Source organism: Hipposideros armiger, unplaced genomic scaffold, assembly GCF_001890085.2.
Source record: "Hipposideros armiger isolate ML-2016 unplaced genomic scaffold, ASM189008v1 scaffold_355, whole genome shotgun sequence".
In the NCBI taxonomy this organism is placed as follows: Eukaryota; Metazoa; Chordata; class Mammalia; order Chiroptera; family Hipposideridae; genus Hipposideros; species Hipposideros armiger.
Genome location: NW_017731705.1, coordinates 715,750 through 737,639, shown reverse-complemented (window position 1 = coordinate 737,639; position 21,890 = coordinate 715,750). Strand labels below are relative to the sequence as shown.

The 21,890-nt window shown below is 35.1% G+C and overlaps 1 protein-coding gene and 1 pseudogene across 6 annotated transcripts in view; both read left to right on the top strand.

Annotated features, from left to right (window-relative positions):
• LOC109392896 (60S ribosomal protein L34 pseudogene) overlaps nt 1–5,816 on the top strand; it is a 40,723-nt pseudogene extending 34,907 nt beyond the window's left edge.
• ROBO1 (roundabout guidance receptor 1) overlaps nt 1–21,890 on the top strand; it is a 1,209,462-nt gene that overhangs the window by 643,108 nt on the left and 544,464 nt on the right. For 4 of the 6 annotated variants that reach the window (XM_019661595.1, XM_019661596.1, XM_019661603.1 and 1 more), the window contains exon 3: nt 20,526–20,609. The exons of the other annotated variants lie outside the window; for them this stretch is intronic. In XM_019661595.1, coding sequence (XP_019517140.1) covers nt 20,526–20,609 — 84 coding nt within the window. The remainder of the gene's footprint in view (nt 1–20,525; nt 20,610–21,890) is intronic. 6 annotated transcript variants of the gene reach the window in all.

Here is a 21,890-nt window from a genome sequence, read left to right as displayed (position 1 = left end):
AAAAACGACAGCAACTTGTCTGTTCCCCTTCCCCCAATTCCCCAGCACTGTTCCCATCCCCCAATTCCCCAATAAAAATCTTTTAAAAAAAAAAGTGAAGGAAAAATAAAGACTTTCTCAGACAAACAAAATTCTTTAGAGAGAAGGAAAATAACATAGGTCAGACACTCAGATATATATAAAGTATGGAAGAACACCAGAGAAGAAATAAGTGAGAGTAAAATAAAAACTTGCTTTTTCTTATTCTATTACATAATGAAGTACACTTTGAACCTGTCTCATAATGGGATAGTGAAGAATACAGGAAATTTGAAACTAGTTTGCTTGTATTCTCACTGAGTACTTTAAGGCTAGAGTTTATAATAAACATAAGATTATCCAAAGGCAATGGTGTGCTGGCAAATGGTTAACAACTGGCTCTTTGGGGAAAAGGCCATGACTTACAGTGTTCACTGATTTTCATGGTGTAAATACTTCCACCATGGAGGATTTCAAGGTACTGACATGATATGGAGCTGGGAACAGATGTGAAGTATTGGTTTTCTTTCTTTTTTTAAGATTTGTATTGGGGAATTTGGGGAGGGAAACAGCGTTGGGGAATCGGGGAAGGGGAACGGACAAGTTGCTGTCCTGTTGTTCTTCAGTCTAGTTGTGGAAGACGTCGCTTCACTGGCCCATGTTGGTATTATCATTGCGCTCTTACCGGGTGAGACAGTCGCTCTCCTGCCATTGGATGGCTGCTCACGGTGGCTCACGCCGGCTGCCGGCCAGCCCCACTGTAGCCTACGCAGTCGCTGGCGACTCACAGCAGCCCAGCTCCAGGTCAAGCTGTTGTTCACCATCTTAGCTGTAGAGGGTGCAGCGTCACTGGCCCTCATGTGGGATCCCAATGGGGGCCCTGCTGCTCAGAGCAGGCGTACCAAGCCAACTCTTATCCAACGTGCCACTCGGCCCAGCCTGGTATTGGCTTTCTTAGAGCTAGTTTATGAAACTTTCAACACACACTCTCTAATCAATTCTTTTATTTTGTTATTTTGAGCAACTTCTTTCTAAATTTATGTTCATGCCATGTCTGAATTTTAACTACTGATAATATTAACATTATCCAGCAATTCTAATCTACCATTCCTATCAGACAACGTATTTTAAGAATTCAGCATTTCAGTGAATGCTCTTTGGGAACGGGCCTCAGTGTTAAGAACTGATTTTACTGGTACTATTGTTTGGGTTCTTGATTAACTTTATTCAGTGGTGATTTCAGACAGCTCCAGGGATTAACTAACTTGCTTTACGTTTACTAATGCATTAGACATATATACTTGAATACTCAACTAAGAAGAATTATGTATGTTGGCTAATGTGGGCTATTGAGCTCAACTCAGAAACCAGCTTTGTCTGCTTCGAATATAATTCTTAACTTGTTTTGTTTTGTTTGTTTTGTTCTCCCCATGTCATGCTGTTTTAGACCTTGCCCTGCTCCCAGGCTTATATCTGATTGCTGGTCTTCTTGTTACTTTTAATTTTTAAATAGTCATTTGTTATAACCACGTATTCCCTTCATCTCTTGATGCTGTTTGATCACATTTGCAGCGTGTGCATGTCTGCTATGCTTCCATTTATTTCTTTGTCTTTTTATAAAGACATATAGCTTTGTAGAAATGGTCCATATTACCCTCAAAGAAAAGGTAAGAATCAAAGAATAATTACAATGGCCTACATAAAAATGAGCAGTGGTTGTGTAATAGAGGCAGATGAGCAAAAAGAATGAGAAACAAATTTTAAAAAAGGTATTCCTGAAAGGTCTATGACTAACATTGTTGGCAAGGTTACAATGCTTTTTTTTCCTTCCTAGTAAAAGTTAAGGGAGCTGTGAATATTACTATAGTCATGGAAAAATACCTGAAGTTTAAAAAAGAAAAAAAAGAAAATCTGAAAGTTAACAAACAGTTTAAGAAAACGATAAAGCCCTTTTGAAATTCCCTTTTGAAATCAATGCCTACAGGGATAAATAAAGATAATTTAAGAGCATTAGTAACAAATGGAAAACAAATCCCATATTCAGCTTCACATTGGTTAAACATTATATATAAAACTAAGCACCAAAAAGAATCAATAGCATCATTAACTATCTCACCCACTGGGTATGATAAATGATAGATTAGCTTAAATGTGATCACACTCTTTTTTTTCCCCTATTCAAAGGCAAGCACTTTTCTCTTCAAGGACCACTTAATTGAACGGTGCTGGCTGGTCTCCTTAACATCCAATTTCCAAAGTCATTTGAAGTATGGGATTATTTAACTCAAATTCTAAGCAAGTAATTTCAGCCTGGGACAACAGCTGTGTATGGAATATAGCTGCCTCATGAACATCATCTAAATGTAATATTAGATATCTTATCTTCAGCTGTTTTGATCTCTTGAAAGTGATTCATTTACTGAAAACTCACCTGCTCAGTTTATTTGCGTTTCTATGTTTTCAATGAAAATATAGCCAGGTTCATAGGCAGCACATCTTGGTTTTTGCTAAACTGAGAGTATCTTTGAATTTTGTGATTGGCAAAGCATATCTCTCAGGCAGGCATAACTGGAACTTCAAGATAAAGTAAAATCAGCTTTTAAAGCATAGCTTTTCCAATTATTATGTCAACTGCATTCGATTTAAGTTGCTACCTGACAGGTGATCTAGAGATACCCCTCTGAAAAAAAGAAATTAGAATTTAAACCCAAGTTTTCAATGTTATCTTTACGTGCTATTTAAAGAATAAATTCAAACGTTTCTACTATGAACCACCTAGTTTTAATGAGGGGCACTTTTAGGCTGTGTGTGTGTGTGTGTGTGTGTGTGTGTGTGTGTGTGTGTGTGTGTGTGTATCTGTGTGTGTTTGTTTGGATATGTAAACATATATTTGCATTTCTTTCCAAAACCAATTCCTACATTTTCTTCCTACATTTTAGAACTATCCATTACATTATGTCAATATATAAATAAAGCAGTTATTGAAAAAGTATTTCACCATTTCCTTCTACCTCCAGAGACTCCATCGTCTCCCTGAATTCTCCCTGAGGTTTCCTCATTCCTTTTACTTTCCTTAAATAATCAGAATACACTAAGATATAAGTTAACTTTTTTAGATACTTGATACTGGGCATTTTCATCTATTTCTTTCTTCCAATATTTTCTTTGTTTCTTCCAGGGTTCTTTATATATTTTTTCATGTGTTTCCAATTTTGATTGTAACTACATAAATTAGCATATATTTAATTCTGTAAAGCTCTGAATACCAATGCAAAAAAAAGCAATGAAAAATTAATGTTATATTTTCTGCTGATATCTGCATATTTCATATAGATCCAGAATATATATACATATGTGTCTATGTATGTATATGTACACATATTCATGCATACTCATATACATATAGATATATGGTGTTTCTATATCTGACATGCTATATTTAGCTCTACAAATGTAAAATAATAGACATATTTTTGTGCAATTACATTCACAAAATGACAAGAAATCAATATAGTTCATAGTATTAACAGGTTCTATCTTTATGGACCATTTATTTTTCTTAAAATTTTCCGTAGTTTAGTTTTCTCCATCTTTATTCCTCTGGTATCTACCCTGATACCATAAACATTCATTCACGGGCCACTCTCAAAAGGTGACTGATGACAGGTGGTCCTTAGAAGTGAGAGTGGAGACAATTCCAAACTCTGTGACATTATTGCCTTGGTGCATTTAAGATTGCTTTTTAAGCAGAGGCTAATGTATTGGTATCTGTGATAAATTTTTATTATTTTATAAATAAAGATAGTCTATGAAAATTTCTGAGGCTATTTATTTAACAAGCCTCTTTCTTCCTTCTCTATATTTAATATGAACTTGTCCATTTGAAGTATGCTCAAAGGCTTAAGAAATAGAGCACACATACCAAATATAGTTTCCTATCAATTAAATGATCTCTAATTATATCATCAATAGAATTATCATCAATAAGATATCTTTATCTCAGTCATTGTTGATTTCATTCAAAAAACACCATGAGGGTGATTATTTCATTTCATTTTCCTTTATTTTATTTTCCTGTGCTTTATTTCATTTTACCAAGCTATTAGGGAAATGATGCCAGTGTGACCTGAACTTTATCTCCCAAGCTGTCAGTTTATTGAATAAAAGGCTGTGGTTTAAATTCAAGACAATCCACTCTCTGACCCCCATCAATATTCTTTCAATCTCTTTCTCAGAAATTGATTAGGTCAGTTGGGCAACATTTTTTTTTCTTACATCATCTTTTATCATGGTAGCTTGACTATCCATTTATTAATGGACATAAGTTTGTTATAAAATCTTATAACAAGATTTTTAAAGTATGGTAGATACATTTATTTAAAATGACTGGTTTTGTTATGATAAGCAATTCTACATTCCTTATAGTTTTCATGATAAAAAGGTAAGATGATACAGTTTTTCAATAGGATGAGAATTTATATATATGTTTCTGGAATCAGGAATCTTCCTTCAACTCTCATTGATCCCATAAGTATAAAAGTTTGAAATTATCAATGTTTTTTAATCTATTTTTAAATACTACCTATTGCTCTTATATTTGCTTTTATAGTGAATTACCTGAGGATATTGTTACTCTCCTTGTCAATGCCACTTTATAACTTTTAACAACAGATTTTTTTTTAATATTGACAAATGGTTGTTATAGTTTCACAATGACAAACCAAACCACCTTGAGTTTTTTTTAAATAAATTGATATAATGCCACCATTTTTTATAGTGTGTGAAAATATCTATGATGTACAAAAGCAACAAGCTTTCTGAGAACATAATTGGATATGGGCAGTTTTGTTCAGGACTTTAATCTACACTAGCCTAGAATGGAAATATTTTGTTGGATTATATGGTCCCAAACATACTTTATTCTGAACTTCATAATAACCTACAAAATATTAATTTTTTTCTCTTAGAAAATAGGCTGCTATTCAGAGAGACAGCATAAATTTCTGTCTTGTCACTTTTTATATTTAAGTGGCTTTTATTTTTAGCTATCTATTGATAGCTTCTCACTATCAGAAGAGAGGACCTTAATTATCATTCTCCATTTTATTTGTTCTTAATATCAATATATATTGTCCTTTTAATATAAGAAGAATAAGATGATATTAAATGTTTTTAAAAGCCTATAAAACTAACAAAACTAAGTTTCAGTGCTTTTAAAGAAACTACAAAGCTCTAATATTTATTACCTATTTTTCTTGATCTCAGATTAGGTTCACATAGTCATTCCTTCTATCAAAATTCTACACACACATAAGAAGAAAGAAAAAAGAGGGAGGGAGGGAGGGAAGAAAGGAAAAAAGGGAAGAAAGAAGGAAGAGAGCGAGGAAGGAAGGATGGATGGAGGGGAGAAAGTAAACTGTAGGGGAGGGAATGTAAGAGGAGGAGAGGGATTTGCAAGGGAGGGGGAAGGAAGGGGAGGAAGATGCAGGAAAGGAAAGGGCTCTCGAAATTGTAATCTAATCCTAATGCCAAGGAGACAGTTTCTTTTATGATAATACATGTGTGCCTTTCAAAACTAATGGGCTGATTGCGCAGCTACACTGGAAAACAGTTTGACAATTTCTTAAAACACTAAATGTTAATTATATGCCTCAGCAATTGGCCTTCTGGACATTTATCCCAGAGAAATAAAAGCGATGTTTACATGAAAATCAATACACAAATGTTTATAATAACTTTATTCTTAATAGGCAAAACCCGGAAGTAATGAAGATATACGTGAACTGGTCAATGGTTAAAGAAAGTGTAGGATTGCCACACCCTGGAATACTAGACAGCAATGAAAAGGAATAAGCTCTTGATACATAGAACAACCTGGATGAAGCTTTAGAGAATTATGCTGATTGAAAAAAGTCATCCTCAAAAAGTTACAGACTGTATGACTTCAATTACAGAACGTTCTCAAAACGATAAAATTATACATGTGGAGAACAGATTATGGTTGCCAGTGGGTAAGGAGGGGGTGGGCAGGAGGAAAGTGGGTGTGGCTAAAAAATGCAACATGAAGGACCCTTAGAGTGAGGAAAATGCTGTTTTATCTTGCCCATATCAATGTCAACATCCTGTTTGTGACATAGTACTATAGTTTCCCAAGATGTTACCACTGGGAGAACTAGGGAAAAGGTGCAATACATATTCCTCCATTATTTCTGAAAAATGCATGTGAACATACATATTATTTCAAAATAAAAAGTTTTAAAAATTACCTAATGAACACAAATTTAGAGGCTCTGAGCTTCTCAGATTCTACTAGCAAAGGCAGTAGACCTTAAGATTTTACAGTGGAATTCAAGGTGGCTTTTGTTATGATTTACTAGCCTTCTGAGTACAGTATTTTTGCAAAAAGAATATGTAACATAACTCTATGGCATGGTAAATTAAGTACACATGTGATTGATGGAAAGTATGACAATATCTTTATTCTCTGTGAAATACAATATGCTGTTATCATCTTTATAATGGTCAATTACCTACACATGTAAATACTTCGGCATATTTTTCATTTTGTGTGTTTTCTCATTGACTATAATGTTTTATACCTATTTGTCTTTGCCAGAATTATGTACAGTTAAAGAGACTTGATTTAAGAAATTTGATAACCAATGGAAGGTTCATGTTTACTGGCAAGTTTTGTTACCAAGTATTAGGCTACCAGATAATTTATAATCACATTTAATCATTGAAATACTCATTCTTAACATAAAATTTTAATGTTAATAGTTTAGTCTTATCCATCACAAATCTAAGAATAATGTTACATATTCTTAGATGTTTGATTTATTTACATTAATTTACTACTAATGCAAGAATGCCCATACACTTGTTAAATATGAATTATAAATCTTAGGGCTACTTCTGACTCCCCTTATTATGGTTTTAAGCTTTATGTTGAAGACTTAGGGCATTTTAAAATGCCAAATATTGGAGATTATGGATTACAGAGATTTTCCTCTAGTTGTTTTTCCTTTTCTTCATCAGCAAGTTAAAGTATTTATTCATGATTTCTATAATATTTCCTTAAAATTCACATGTAGTTACCATAATTCTGGCAATATGTAAAACTCAGCAGATTTTTATTCCATATCTGTATTCTTCGGTTCCTTTTTCCATTTTGGAGGAAAATGTGTTTCTTTTTTCTTTCTTTTGTTTCAGGTGTACGAAACAATGTAATAGTTAGATATTTACACCCCTCACAAAGTGAACCCCCCCCCCCAATCTCCTACCTCTCTGACATCAGAAAATGTGTTTCTTTAAAAGTTCTGGCCTCTATAAAAATGGTCACAACAGCCCAATGGAAAGATTGTTAATCACTATATTAAATTTTCTATATATTTCCCATATATGTGCTGGCCCAAAGCTTCCACATAGGAACCGCATCACTGGAAACTAAAATCTTATATTTGCTGCCCACCTAGGTTGTCTCCACTCTGAACACTGGTGGAAAGTTCTAAGAACGAAACTTGAAAAGGTTACGTGAGAGGAATAGTGCAGAGGCCACTGAATCTACAAATGAGCGTATGTCCACATGTACCAATAAATGTGTTATGAATTATAAAACAGGGACTGTAGAAGAAGGAAATTAGAACTATAACTTCAAATTTGGATGTGAATCTGCAGTAGAGTTTCTGAAAGGCATTTATACTTATGAGGCCATGTTATTTAATGAATAAGATCATAATTCATCACATCTTTCTTCTAAGCCAAGCAGATAATCTTACCACCTAGAAAGTCACTAGTCAGTTGACTCCCAAGAAGAAGGAAAATCTACTGAGGACTGCCTCCCATAGTGTTTTAAACTGTTGACCATTGGTAATGAATGGACTCGTTCATGAGCCAAGCACATTGGTGCCTAGAAAATATTTTTACATAATAAACTCTCCCCACTATCCCTTGAATATGAATAATGATATAAACAGTCTAATGTCTTTTATGGTATTTGGGGTTATTGGGGTGTTTATTGTTCAGGACCTGCTCAGTCCCTTTGCATGCATACACATATGCACATTCCTTTAAAATAACTACTTTGATTGTCTTAAGTTTCAAGAATTTCCATTAATTTACAATAAGAATGTCTCTTTTGGACCAACATTAGTAAGTGAAACATCATCTCACTATAATACTACTTGTGAGAGTAAAGGCTGGCAGAGTTTCTCATTAAAAGCACAAATGCAAATCAGAATATTCTAATACTGGAATGGTGGTGCATGAAAAATACAAAGATAAGTCAGAACCAGCAAAGCAAAACAGAGAGAGAGAGAAAAAAACAACAACATGGTGTATATGTTATTATAGTATATGCAATTATAATCGATAGCATATATGTAATTACATATATATGTAATATGTATATGTGATTGATTATACTCAGTGACAAAGAGCGAGGAAAGGGGCTGCTGTTTGAAAATGCAGCTTGACATTATAAGATGGAAGTGTTGAGTGGCTGTGAGCTACATAAACTAAAACAATAGAGAAAGGAGCTAGTGCAAGCTGATCTGATCAGCAGTGCCCTTCTTCTGTGCTATAATACCATCCCTACTTTCTTCCTGAATTTGCTTCAGTGAAACCTCTTGGGCCACAACCATCACTACAAATAACCTTCTTCTAAGGAGAAGTGGGGGAGGGGTGCAAGGAAAATATCACAGGAGAGTAAAAAGGGAAAAAAAGTGACCACTGCGGCCACTCTCACACTGAGAGGAAATCAATGGAGGTGGATGAATTGGGGGTAAGCTTCCAGGGCTCTCCGTGGGCCTCGATTGGACACAGCTAATCTCTGTGACCTTTGTGAAAGCTGAAGGCATAAAATGACCCCAATAATCAAAAGCACAATTAGAATGAAGAGCGCAAAACCGTGACTGTGGTTAGAAAACGCAGACAATGAAGAGACTATGGAGGAAATGTGTCCCTTTAGCAGTTGTGTGCCTGCAGCCTCAGAGATGTCCATAGTGTCTGCAGATGGATGGCAGCCGACTCAGAACACGTCGGGGAGGCTGGAGTGGAGAGGAACTGGCAGTTACCACGTGACCTGGGGCCCAATTTGCATGCTTCAGACCTTCTGGCCTTCCTCCAGGGTACCAAGCAGTTTCTATCCCTCCTCTATGGAGAGAAGTTGAAATAGCCCGGGAGCTGGGAGGGGGAGTGGGGGTAGGTGTGGAGCCGCGGGGAGGTGTTTCCCCTAAGAGTGAAAAAAATGTGTAATTTCATTATCAATTGTTGGTTTTCCTCAAGATATAAAATTGAGTGACTTTAACCTTGTGAGCACAAAGCAACCAGGCAACTGTCAAACTAAGGTCTGCAAATCAATGAGTACACGTAAGGATGAAATGCTCTCTCCCTGAAAATACTTCCTGAACGATTTAGTGGGGTGTTCTGTGTAAACGGGTGCTCAAGAAATACAGTGGGAAGATATGAGAAAACACGGCTAGACAAAAATAAAATTTCAAAATCCATTTTTCTCTTGAATTTTAACTGACCCCTTATTCATTTTTTCTCCTATATAAACTCCAAGTTGGCACATAAAATAAAAATAGTCTTTTCTCATTTGAAGAGGAAAATGCATAAGTTTTCTTTTCATCAAAAGTTATTAAGTGATCCTTTAAAGTTGATTTCTAATTTTAATTAATTATAATAACAGTTAGCAATTACCCATTTCTTATTAGGTGCCCAGAACTAAAGTAAGGGCCTTACAAATATTTGTGTATTTAATCCTCATGATACTCCTATACAATAGATACTATTATTTCACATTTTAAATGAAGAAAGTGAGATGCAAACAGGATAAAATAACTTGACCAAGGTCACATGTTTAGATCCTAGTGGCTCCTAAACATTACACTGCATTGTTTATTTAAATAAATAATATATACTTAGTTGTAGTGATTCCAAAATGCTAAGTGAATTGTTTGATATTTTGACTAAATTTAATCAATTATGTAGATTTTACTTGAATGTCATTCAAAATACTAACAGCAATGATTGGAAACGTACTTTATTAACACACTTAGGGGAAGTGGTAATAAATTTACACATTCGATGATGAGAAAACAGCACTCGTTAACATATAAGGAGATCTGAGGTTTTTTTCAGAATCTCAAATGCGATCATCATTGCACCAAACCAGATTTCTCCCTCTGCAAAAGAGGAATGGTCCTATTTCTTCTTGATCCCCAACATCATTTTAATACTATGGAAGGAGTGTTCCATTCATTCAGGTATTATTATTGTGCCATTTCTGCCCTCATACAATGCAATATGTATCTGTTCCTACAACTAGGGCAGCTGGGACCACCACCTGTTAACTAACTTCAAGATCATTTAATTAGCCTATGTTGAAGTTACCTTATGCTTTGACTGGAAGGGAGTGGAACAGTAGCAGATGCTAAGCACAATAAAAGAAAAGCTGGTGAATACCAGGGCAGAGTGGGTGGAGAGAATAACAAAAAAGAGTCAACAGACGGAGAGAGGCAGAAATACTAGCAAAATGGACCGGAAATTAACTCTCACAGATGAAGTTCAAGGGAGCAAATCTCTGCAGATTAAATTCTGTCCCACCAAGGTATCTGTCACATCAGATGTTATTGAGGATTTGATGTGAGCATTCTGAATAAATGCACAATTCAACTGGACAATTGGCTTAGCTTCTAATTATACAAAAGAATAGTCATCACTTATTATTTTCATGAAAACCTCCATGATTTTCTTAGACCAAACATTCAGGCATCAAAGAAAAAAACACATTGTCATGATGAAGCATAATTTTTCCAATTACTTTAAGAGCTCTACTTTGTCAGTGTTTCCACGAGAAAAGATCTAGAAACAAATGGTTTTAAAATTATAAGCATTTCTCCATCAATAGAATGATTTCCATACAGAAGGCACTTTATCTTGTTTTGTCAAATTAAGTTGAATTTAAATGAGTTAAAAGCTTCCTCTGTGACATTTGTATTCTTCAGATTCACAGGCTTATCCATGAATGTATTTGCCTCCCTAACATTCAGTAGTGTATTTTATGTTACTAGTATAGTTATATAATCTATGTATATAGTTTTGTCTTTGATGTTTTTGCTTAAATATGTAATTCTATATTATTTAATCAGATTTCACCAGCCTGGTGTAACTGGATATACACCAAATTAGTTCAAACAAAATAGTACTTGAGAATTTTCATGTAACTATTGTTTCATTTTTCTTCAGAATTGTAACATTTTTGCAAATTCAAAATTAGAATGTGGAGTTGGCAAACCAAATATTAATTCCTAAGTTGTATTACATCACTTGAGTTTCAAGAGCAGCCTCTAAGAAAAATGTATTCTGTTCATTCAAATCAGCTTATATCTACTTTTATATCTATGTATCTATATCTAAAATTACTCAAATTAGAGAGAGTTCATAGAACCAAGATGCAGTCCACCTATCTGGAAATATTTAAATACCATCCTTGTTTATTCATATTACAACTTCTTTCAGTTTTCAGAATTATAAAAATTTATTACATTTTCCTTCATATTCAGTTTGTCATAAGTATATATACAGAGGGTGCCAAAAAAAAAGTATACACATTTTAAGAAAGAAAAAAACTATATTAAAATTGTAATACTCAATATATACCGATAACAAAAGATGAATACCAGTCACGTTTGACTTCTGCAATTACAAGAGGTCCTCAAAGTGGTTACCATCAGTGTAATTTTAACACAGTTTTTTCCTTTCTTAAAATGCATATACATTTTTGGATATATACATACTATATATATTTGCATGGGGAGTGGGGAGGAAGAAAGATATTCCATCAGCAATGTCATTTCCCAAAATGTAGTTTTGAATTAGATTTATAGAGATTATAATTTTAGATAGATAAGTATATGCAAAGTCCTAACTAAGGAAATAATTGATTCATTATTTGGGAAAAGTTACCTTCATCTTGAACTCTTGACTCCAGCAAAACTATGCTTCAGTGTTTCATTCATTCAACAAAAACATGTTGATGGCCTGCTCTGTTCTTGGCACTGTGCCAAGGGTTAGCATATTAGGATGAGTAAGACATGACTCTGTTTTAAATCCTCTTAAGCTTGTACCAAGTGATAAATCATTGTTATTGAAGAATAACTTAAAAAGTAATTATAAAAAAAGTATCTGAATGATTATCTTATTATTATATATTATCTTGATGTTAGTAAGTCAATCCCCAAATCTGCATATTTAAAAATATGTGGGTAAAGCCTTATTTTAATAGTAAACCCCTCTACTAATAATATTTTGCTGTGCATTTCTTGCTTAAACACAACCACTTTCTTAACTTCTTTACTTTATCTTATGTATAAAAGGAGACAGTGAAGGAGCCCTGGTGATATGCTTAATGGAGCTAAGAAATAAATTTGTGAAATTATCCAATCTTATTATTCAGCAACTGGAAAAGAATTACTAATAGGGTGTCCTATTGTTTATATACTATTGAAATTCCATCCAGTTCCTAGAATTAGACTGATGATGAGTAAAGAGAAGCCATGGGGTATAGTGAAAAGAATAGGTGCTTTGGAGTCAGAAATCATTTGGAATCCAAATGCTCTATTTACTAGTTTCATGACAGGGGCCAAAGAAATTTCCTGAGCTTTAGTTTCAGCATCTTCTAAATGGGAACATCGATAAGGGGAGTGATGATCTTGATGATGACTCTGACCATGACAGAACTTCAAGAATTGCACGAGACTAAGCATGTGTGTGCGTGCATGTGTGTATGGTGATGTATTGGGTTGTCGGAAAAGTCATAATGTATTTTTTCTATGTTTTTTGTTTCTAAAATGCATCATGACTTTTCCAACAACCCAATATTTTATATTAAATAAACTAAAGCATTACAAAAATATTAGTTGTGATTATAGTCAGTACAGTTTTTACTTCTCTTTTTTCACATTTGATTCATTCAGTTATCTAATCATCTAAACCAGAAAATGAGAAAAAGCACTATCATATATTTTGAGATCCTGTATAATATCTACTTTTCCCATTTAATACAATCCTGGCATCTCAGGTCATAGGTTACAATTCCTACTCTATCATGGAGACTATGTTAAGATTGTTTGGACACCAAATTGCTCTGAGTTTGTTTTTTCTCTTCTCAACAGTATTGGATCATAAAGTCTTCAAATTTAAAAAGAACTATTTACTCACTAAAAATATTATTTGAATATATATTTTATATAAATTTTAGTATTTTAGTTTATTTTATCGAAGCATTTTCTAACAATCGTTATCCACGTGGATCATTATAATCATGGTTTTTTTATTTTTGAAAGAAACATAAGGAAGCAACCTTGATTTTCCTTAAAATAGTAAAATTGGGAAAGGTTGTAACAGATTGTTTTCTATCTGTTACTGTATTGCTGCTTTAAAAAAATAGTTTTCATTCCACAATTTTTAGCAATTTTAGAACTTGATACATATTATATTTAATGTCCTATAGCATATCAATTGCTGAAAAAGTTCTTTAGTCCTCATTGTAATGAATTGTTTTATTTGCTTCATTCACTCGATTTTGTAAAGTACATATTACCTAAAAACAGCTACTGATATTTTTTTCTTTTTTCCCTCTCCATCTCCATAACATAATTCTTATTTTTCCCTTTATTCCCAATTCAAAAGAATGGAGCAAATAATTACCTTCCACAATTATTTTAACTATACATGATTAAAGCAGAAGTTTGAATTCAACTTTAATTTGATCTTGTAGAATTATGACACAAATTTAAAGTTCAAAACATAGTTTGTGTACTTAATTTTATAATTCATTGTCTAGGTTTCTAATTAAATGTTCCCAGGACTCCACTTAAAGTACCCATTCCCTGTATTCCTCTTGATTAGTAGGAAAGAATCAATGAGAATTGATCCAATTTGTAGAACACACTTCTTATATTGATAGTAGTTTATATTCATTTGCTTTTCCCTAATCTTTTATTAATGATCATCTTCAAAATATCAATTAATGCCAAAGCCCCGCACAGTGATAATGCAAATCTATAAAGAAACTGGCTTGACACTTTACTTGGGCAAAATGTAACTCATTATTTTTGACATACATTTATATAACTGAATATGACAGAAAGGAAGAATAAAAGTTAAAACTAATGTTTTGCGCTGTGAATTTCAAACCCAATTTAAAATAAAGAAATGAAACAATTTAAACAACAGGCTTCTTTCTCTTACTTACGCCTGTACTTTTCCACAATGTATCACTGTCTCCAATAGTATGGTGAACCATTTAGAGAAATATGGGTTGTAAGATAGTACAAACATGAGTCTTCATGCTACAAAAATAATATTGGGTTATCGGAAAAGTCATGATGAATTTTTGCAACGAAAAACATAGAAAAAATACGTCATGACTTTTCTGGCAACCAAATAGTAGCTGTTCTAATCATTTCACCAGTGAAAAGAAATGTTACTGCATTGATTTCTGCTGTTCATTATAGAGAAAGCTTAAGACCACTCAGTCTTCATCCACCATCTTTTAAACTTTTTGAATGTTCTTCATAATAGATCATAATTGTTAATATTATTCCTCATTTGCTTTAGCTCTTCTGTCAACATACTTTTCTGAATATTTGAAAGTAAGTTCAAGAAAATTCACCCCTTAATTATTCCACATGTATATCCTAAGGATGCATTTTTTTTGGTAGATTTTAAGTTAAGTATTACATCTTGACTGAATCCAGGACAAGCATTGTTAGTGTGAATGCTTCCTAGGTAATACTGAATATTGTGTCACACAATTGTCTCCCCACTCTTAGTTACCTATTATTGGTGATGCTAAGTTTGATTACTGAGTTCAAGCAGTGGCTGCCAGGTCTCTCTATTGTAAAAGTACATTTTCCCCCTTTATAATTAGCAAATAAGTTCCAGGGTGCTACTCTGGCACTAGGAAATATACTGTCTCCTGCTATTTTTCACCTAATAGATTTAATACCCATGGATGATGCTTGTCTAAATGAATTATTTTATCAGAGGTTACAATATAATGATTCTTCTAATTCAAAATTTCATTATGTTTTGACATAGATGTTGGGGAAATCTCAGTAAAATTTTTGTTATACAGATTAACAAATATCAAACTTACCAATTAATTTACCAGTAAAGAAAGTTGTATTATCTTTCATGAATTATTATATTTAAGGATCAAGTTTCCTGAAAGACATAATTTCCATTGTAAAGAAAGCTATAGGTCTTTATATATTACATAACTAATATGAATAGTATATGGTTATGTACAATATTATTGCTATATTATATTATTATCTTATATACTATAGATATAAGTTTGGCATACAACCCCCTCCAAAAAAATAAAAATAAAACCATGTAGCAAAATCTATAAACAATAAGCCTATAGGCCAGGGTTCAGTTTTAACCCCAAATACTAACATTTTACTGAATTGTAAAATATTAAAAATATAATAAAGTGATTACTTTCTTAACATAGATAGGGACTATAGGAAAGGAGTAGGCTGAACGAGAAGTTGATGTGATGGGTGTTTCCTGAGGGAAAGTGTAAGGCTTCCTGGAATCCACATGAAGTTGAACAAGCAGCGGAGGTAAGATTTGGTTATCGATAGAACACCTATTTAAGAAACGTGGCATCATTTTATAAAAAATAGTTAAAGCCATGAGTCTCAATAGAGAGATCTACAGAGAGTATATTGAACAAAAAAAGAAAGAAGTCTGAAGCCCTATGAAACAAGCATTTAAAGAGTAGTGGGGGTGGGGAGGGCTTTCATAGGTGAGGTGTTAGTTCTCTGTGGCCCCACTGATTAGCATTTGAATTGAAAAAAAAACATTTTTTTAAATAAACTAACATAAAAGAGAGGGCAATTATAAAATTGGAATTGGTTGCCTTAAAAAGCAGCAAAGGTCAAATGGCCACTGTATTCAGAGGAATCTGTATGTATAGCTCATGAAATTTATTGTGAGGGTACAGCCGACATACAAGGTTGGACAATTAAGTTCACAAACTCACCCTAGAAAAAGTGCTACATACCTCATTGCTGAATATCACTCTGGTCACATTTGAAGTACTCTCCTTGGGAAGCTATGCACTGACGCCTGTGCCTAGTCCACCCTTCAAAGCAATTTTAAAATTCTTTCTGGAATGGCCATCAGAGCTGATGTCATATTACCCTTGATGTCCTGAATGTCATCAAAATGTCTTCCTTTCAATATTTCCTTTATCTTCTGATAAAGAAAGAAGTCATTGGGTGGCAGATCAGGTGAGTAGGGAGGGTGTTCCAATAGAGTGATTTGTTTACTGGCTAAAAACTACCTCACAGACAGTGCCATGTGAGCCGGTGCACTGTTGTGATGCAAGAGCCATGAATTGTTGGCGAAAAGTTCAGGTCATCTAACTTTTTCATGCAGCCTTTTCAGCACTTCCAAATAGTAAACTTGGTTAATGGTTTGTCCAGTTGGTACAAATTCATAATGAATAATTCCTCTGATATCAAAAAAGGTTAGCAACATCATTGCAACAAGTTCACGAACTTAATTTTCAGACCTTGTATTTCTAAACTTGAACATCTATGATTTAATGATTCAAGGTTTCTTCTTATATTAAAAAAGATGGTTCCTACGCTTATATGAATACAGAGAGTACAATAACATTTGAGTTAATTTATACCAAATTTTGTTTTGTTTTGTTTTGATTTTGTGAAACAAATGCAATTTTTATATTTTCAAATTGTTTCGGTTTGGGAACCTATCATGTAAGTGAGATTTACATCCTTGGTTACTGTCTGGTCATTAATTCATTTATTATTTTAAAGGAAAAAATGTATATATTTAAGCCTGGGTAATGTTGCAGGTCCAGTGTAAGGTGGTAGATGAGCAAATGTGAGGCCGAGTACCTGAGCCTTGGGAATTCACAGTCTAAGGGGGAGAGCAGACACTTAGCGCCCAGCAACCCTAGTACCAATGCACTTCTAGATGGGATGGTGGCTTTTCTCAACTACAGCCCCATGTACTTCAGGTCCAGAGGGCCCTAAAAACAGACTTGGAGCACAGAAAGACCTCCTTCAGACATTGTAAGCACTAGATAATCTCCCGCCTCATTATGTTGTATTCCATTGCTTGCATAATCAATATTATTTAACAAAAACTTCAACAACTTCAAATAAATATATTTTGGACTCTTTGAATTAGTCCTCCAGCTCACATGTTGCGAGTCAAGTAATTATTTCCTATTATAATTATCTTTTTTTTTTTAAAGTATTTTCAATTACTACCATACTTTTTACAATATGTTTTCATGTCTGGTTGGACTAACCCCCTCATTCTTCTTTTTAAGATTTTTTTTTTAAGATTTTTATTGGGGAATTGGGGGTATGGGAACAGTGCTGGGGAATTGGGGGAAGGGGAACAGACAAGTTGCTGTCGTTTTGTTCTTCAGTCTAGTTGTGGAGGACGTTGCTTCACTAGCCCAAGTTGGCACCATCATTGCTCTCTTCCTGGGCGAGGCACATCAGTCGCCGGCTTCTGGATGGCCGCTCACTGCAGCTGCTGGCTGCTTACGGTAGCCCATGGCAACCCACTGCCACAGGGGCTGCAGCCTACGCCGTCGCCGGCGACTCCCAGCAGCCCAGCTCCAGGTTGAGCTGTTGTTCAGCATCTTAGCTGTAGAGGGCAGTGTCACTGGCCCTCATATGTGGGATCCGAACCGGGGCCCTCTGGCATCCCAAGCGAGTTCTTAACCATCGCGCCACTCGGCCGGCCCTATAATTATCTTTTGACAAGAAGGAGAGGGAAGGAAAAAAATGAGTGAAGTTAGTAAAAACAGGACCTTTTGTTTCCTGTAGGTCTAGTATATTCCTAATTAGTAAATTACTCATTCAAGGCAGTATGTAGAATGTGCTGTGTAGATATGGTAAAAATTCATTGATTAATGCAAAGGCTATTCTTTCCTGAGACTAAGAAGGGGCCAGAAGAGCGATTGTTGATACAGGAAAGCAAATTTTAGAAGCCACTTAGGATGTGAGACATAAGTGAAAAATCCACTTTAAATAGATTTGATGCGTCGGTTCAAATGATAGTGAACTTCATTTCCTCATATCTATTGCTTTTGTAATAATGTCCTCCTTCTCAGGGAGGGTTCAGGAACAAAGGATGCCCAGCCTTCTCCCAAAATCTTAAGACATTGTGTAGAGAAATTGATTTAATTCATGTTGTGGAGTTCAGTAGATTTTTATTGTATTTTTAACAGAGCAATTAGAAATGTGTGTATCCACATCAAGTAAACCATTCCACCCTAAACTAAAAGTATTTTTTCCTTTGAAAAGTTACATTTGTTACTAAGAATAATTAGTCTAAAATTAAAGTGACCCTAAACACATTGTGTCTTTTAAAACAAGATTGTGGGTAAGCGGAAAAGGTCCCCTTAAAAGCCTTTTTAATGGGCTGGCCGAGTGGCTCAGTTGGTTAAGAGCTCGCTCAAGAGTTTGAGCTCTGAGCAACGGCAGTTTGAGTCCAGCCCGAGCTGAGCAGCCGCTGAGCTGCCAATAGGTAGCAGGATGGCTCAGCAAAAAAAAAAAAAAAAAGCCTTTTTAATACATTTGAACCAGTACCATCTTCCTATATCAGATTCTTTCGCTTGGTGAGTCTGCGTGAACAAGGTTACTTATTTTGTGGCAGAACACTGCGCTAATATTCTGCCTCAGAATATACAGAAATGTCTGTTTCCCTTTCTCTTAGTGATGTGATTAAAACTCTGACCTAAACAACTTGTGCATACAAATAAGTGAACAGGTTGGAGGGGTAGAAAGTGGACCCTTTCATTGCTATCCCGGTTCCAGAGTTTATTTGAAGGACAAAATAACAACAGCCACGTCTGGAAAGGCCAAGATGAATTGAGCAGTAATGAGCATTTCTCCCCTTTAGTCTGCACAGATCTGAACCCTTTTTTTTTTCTTCCTCTTTTTAGCCGCATCAGGTTAATAGCATGATACACGGGGTGGGGAAGAGGGAAGGCAGGGAGATAGAGTGAATAAACATGCTATATACAGAAAACCTCGAAGCAGACTCCTGTTCAATATTTTATCCTCTTTAAACATTTCTAAGTCATCCCTAAATCCTTTCTAAAAGCAATTAGAATAGCTGTGTCTAAGACAAAATGTGTCAACCTCACTAAAAGCAAAAACAAAGTGGCAGCGACAGAAAATGAATGACCCCCGTGATGTTTCTAAAGGGGCATTACCTGCATGCACTCACTGCCTCATTCAAAGGTGACATATTTTCTTCCTCCAGTAAACAGCTGTGCTTCTTCACTGCGCAGGCCGAGCAATCCTCTGTAGATGCTGTTTAAGGTGATAAAAAGCCTGCAGAACACCACAACTTGAATGACCTATGATTCTGTGATATTCGATTTAGGAGGCACTCACTTGGGTTTTATTGTGCCTGTGTCTGCTTATCAGCAATGGAGCTGGAGGCTGCTCATATTTATCTAACACACAGAGATATGACACGGAGAGTGACCGAGCACAAGTAGAATTACTAGCGGTGTCGCTGGGTTTCTCTCTCCATATGTGTGCTGCAGCTCAGCCTCTGGATGTTGGAACCTGAGTGCCCATGTGCTTAGCCTCATGTCTAAAATTCTGCGTAGAGAAAAATTAATGTGCATTTGAAAAAAAAGCAATTCTTTTACTCAAGTAAAATCAGAGTGGATGAATGAACATAGCTAGCTGGGTAATCGTAATGTAGAACCGTAAGCAATTTGGAATGTTTTTTAAATATTCGAGCCAAAATGTGCAAACTTGCATGTTGTTGGACTCATGCATTCTTTTCGGTAAATTTATCTCAGTCCTTCAAGATGACAAATGTTGCCTTCTGAAAGAGGTGATGTTGCACTGCTCTCTTCACTGTTACTCAGAAAAAGTATGGCATTTTTATCACCCACCCTCTTATTTGACAAGACCCTATTTTTCCCCACAACCCCCACAACCCCCACCCCCCCACACCCATATGAGGTAGAGTCCCTTGAGTCTGTAATTGGCAGGAGATGAAGCGATGATGGGGAGTGATCACAGTCAATAGCTTTGATTAACAATAAGGTGGAAAATTAGCAATGCTAGCATTCAGCCATCCTGCCCTCTCCCTCCCCATATGCTCCCTCAGTCCGCGCTGGCGGCCTCACAGGGGGCAGTCAGAGCCCTCCGTCAGCTTTGAAGTGCAGCAAAGGTGCAGACAGAGAATTAGGGAAATTAAGGAGCAGAAGTAGAAACTGTAAGCCACGATGCTGAGACCTTCGCACAGCTCAGTGTGCCGCAGGAGGGACGAGGAGAAAGTGTGCTGTGTGTTGTCCTTGTGTGTTTTTCTGTCACATGTGGATTTACTTGTGTCTGGACATGCTGTGATCGAAATGGCAACTACTGTTACTACTGTGACCCCATCAGCAGCTCTGGTGTTGTTTTCGACAGACCCTGAAGACCTAGAGAGGGGCAAGGACAACGGGACGCCAATCCCCACCTCTGATAATGATGACAATTCGCTGGGCTATACAGGTAGAGTGTTTCCCAAATACTAACAGCCCATTCCTCATAAAATGCCTCCACCTCCATCAATCATCAACCACCTGTGTAAAATTTTCTAATCATCCCTGCTTCCAGCTAACAACCCAACTTCTCGTCCTCATTTCCCAGACTTCATTCTTCAGCTAGGATGTCATTTTACTAAAAAGTAAACACTTTGGGGAAAATAAATTTGACATAAAAACTGCATGCACCCTTGATGTCTATTTTTAATATTAATGAATGCTTATCAGCCTGCAACTTTTATATTGCTAATATGTTTAGATGGATAATATTTTCTTAGAGATTTAACATTTGACTAAATTGCTATAAAAAAATAAAGACTACTGATTGGGTTTTTAAGTTATCTGTATATTTTTTGGTTACACTTGTAATCTTATGAACAAGAAGCAAACTTTTAACAAGAGTGATAAATCATAATTGCCAACTTATATCTCAGGATTGTGCTTGCATGACTTCTTACCTCATCCACAAACTACTTCTTAAATAGATGCATGTATATACCGGCATAAAAGTAACAAATTAACTAATTGAATGTGTTGGAAATAATGTATATTATAAATGTCTAAAGACCATAACCCTGGAAATATGTAATGTTTCATACAGACTTTGTAAGTATTGTTATAAATATAATTGCATAAGTTACACATCTAACTTGGATACAATTCGACTAAAATTTAGATAAAAGAAAAAAATGTATCACTTATACATGGAATCAGATAATGATGTGATAATGGTCTTGTAGTAAAAGCAGCTATTTATTATTTTCATCAGTTCTTATTAGCACTGTTCTCCATAAAATTTGATAGGTTGTGGGCTGTGGAAGTTGTATGTGGGGGGGGGTAATTCGAATTACAGATAATGGAGAACTCTGTATCATTACAATCTTACAGATAAAAAGAGAATAATCCAATAGACACATTTTACTTACTTTGATATAAAATATTAAGCTAGTACTTTACTTTAGAAGCATCCTCACTATCTTAGATATAATTGTCTCCAGTATTACCCCTCATCTACATAATCTGGATTTTAAACACTTGGAATAAGTACTAAAATTAATAACACCTTTATAAGCAACTTTTATATTTATTATAGTCTTATAAATATCTAATTCTCATTTTACTCCTATCTTTCAACCTAAGAACTGAGATTAAAGGACCAACAAATCAAAGCCCACTGGTGGTGAGATTGTCAGGGAGTTGATATGATACTTTTCCAGAAACTTAGGTAGAACCACAGTTGTAAATGTCA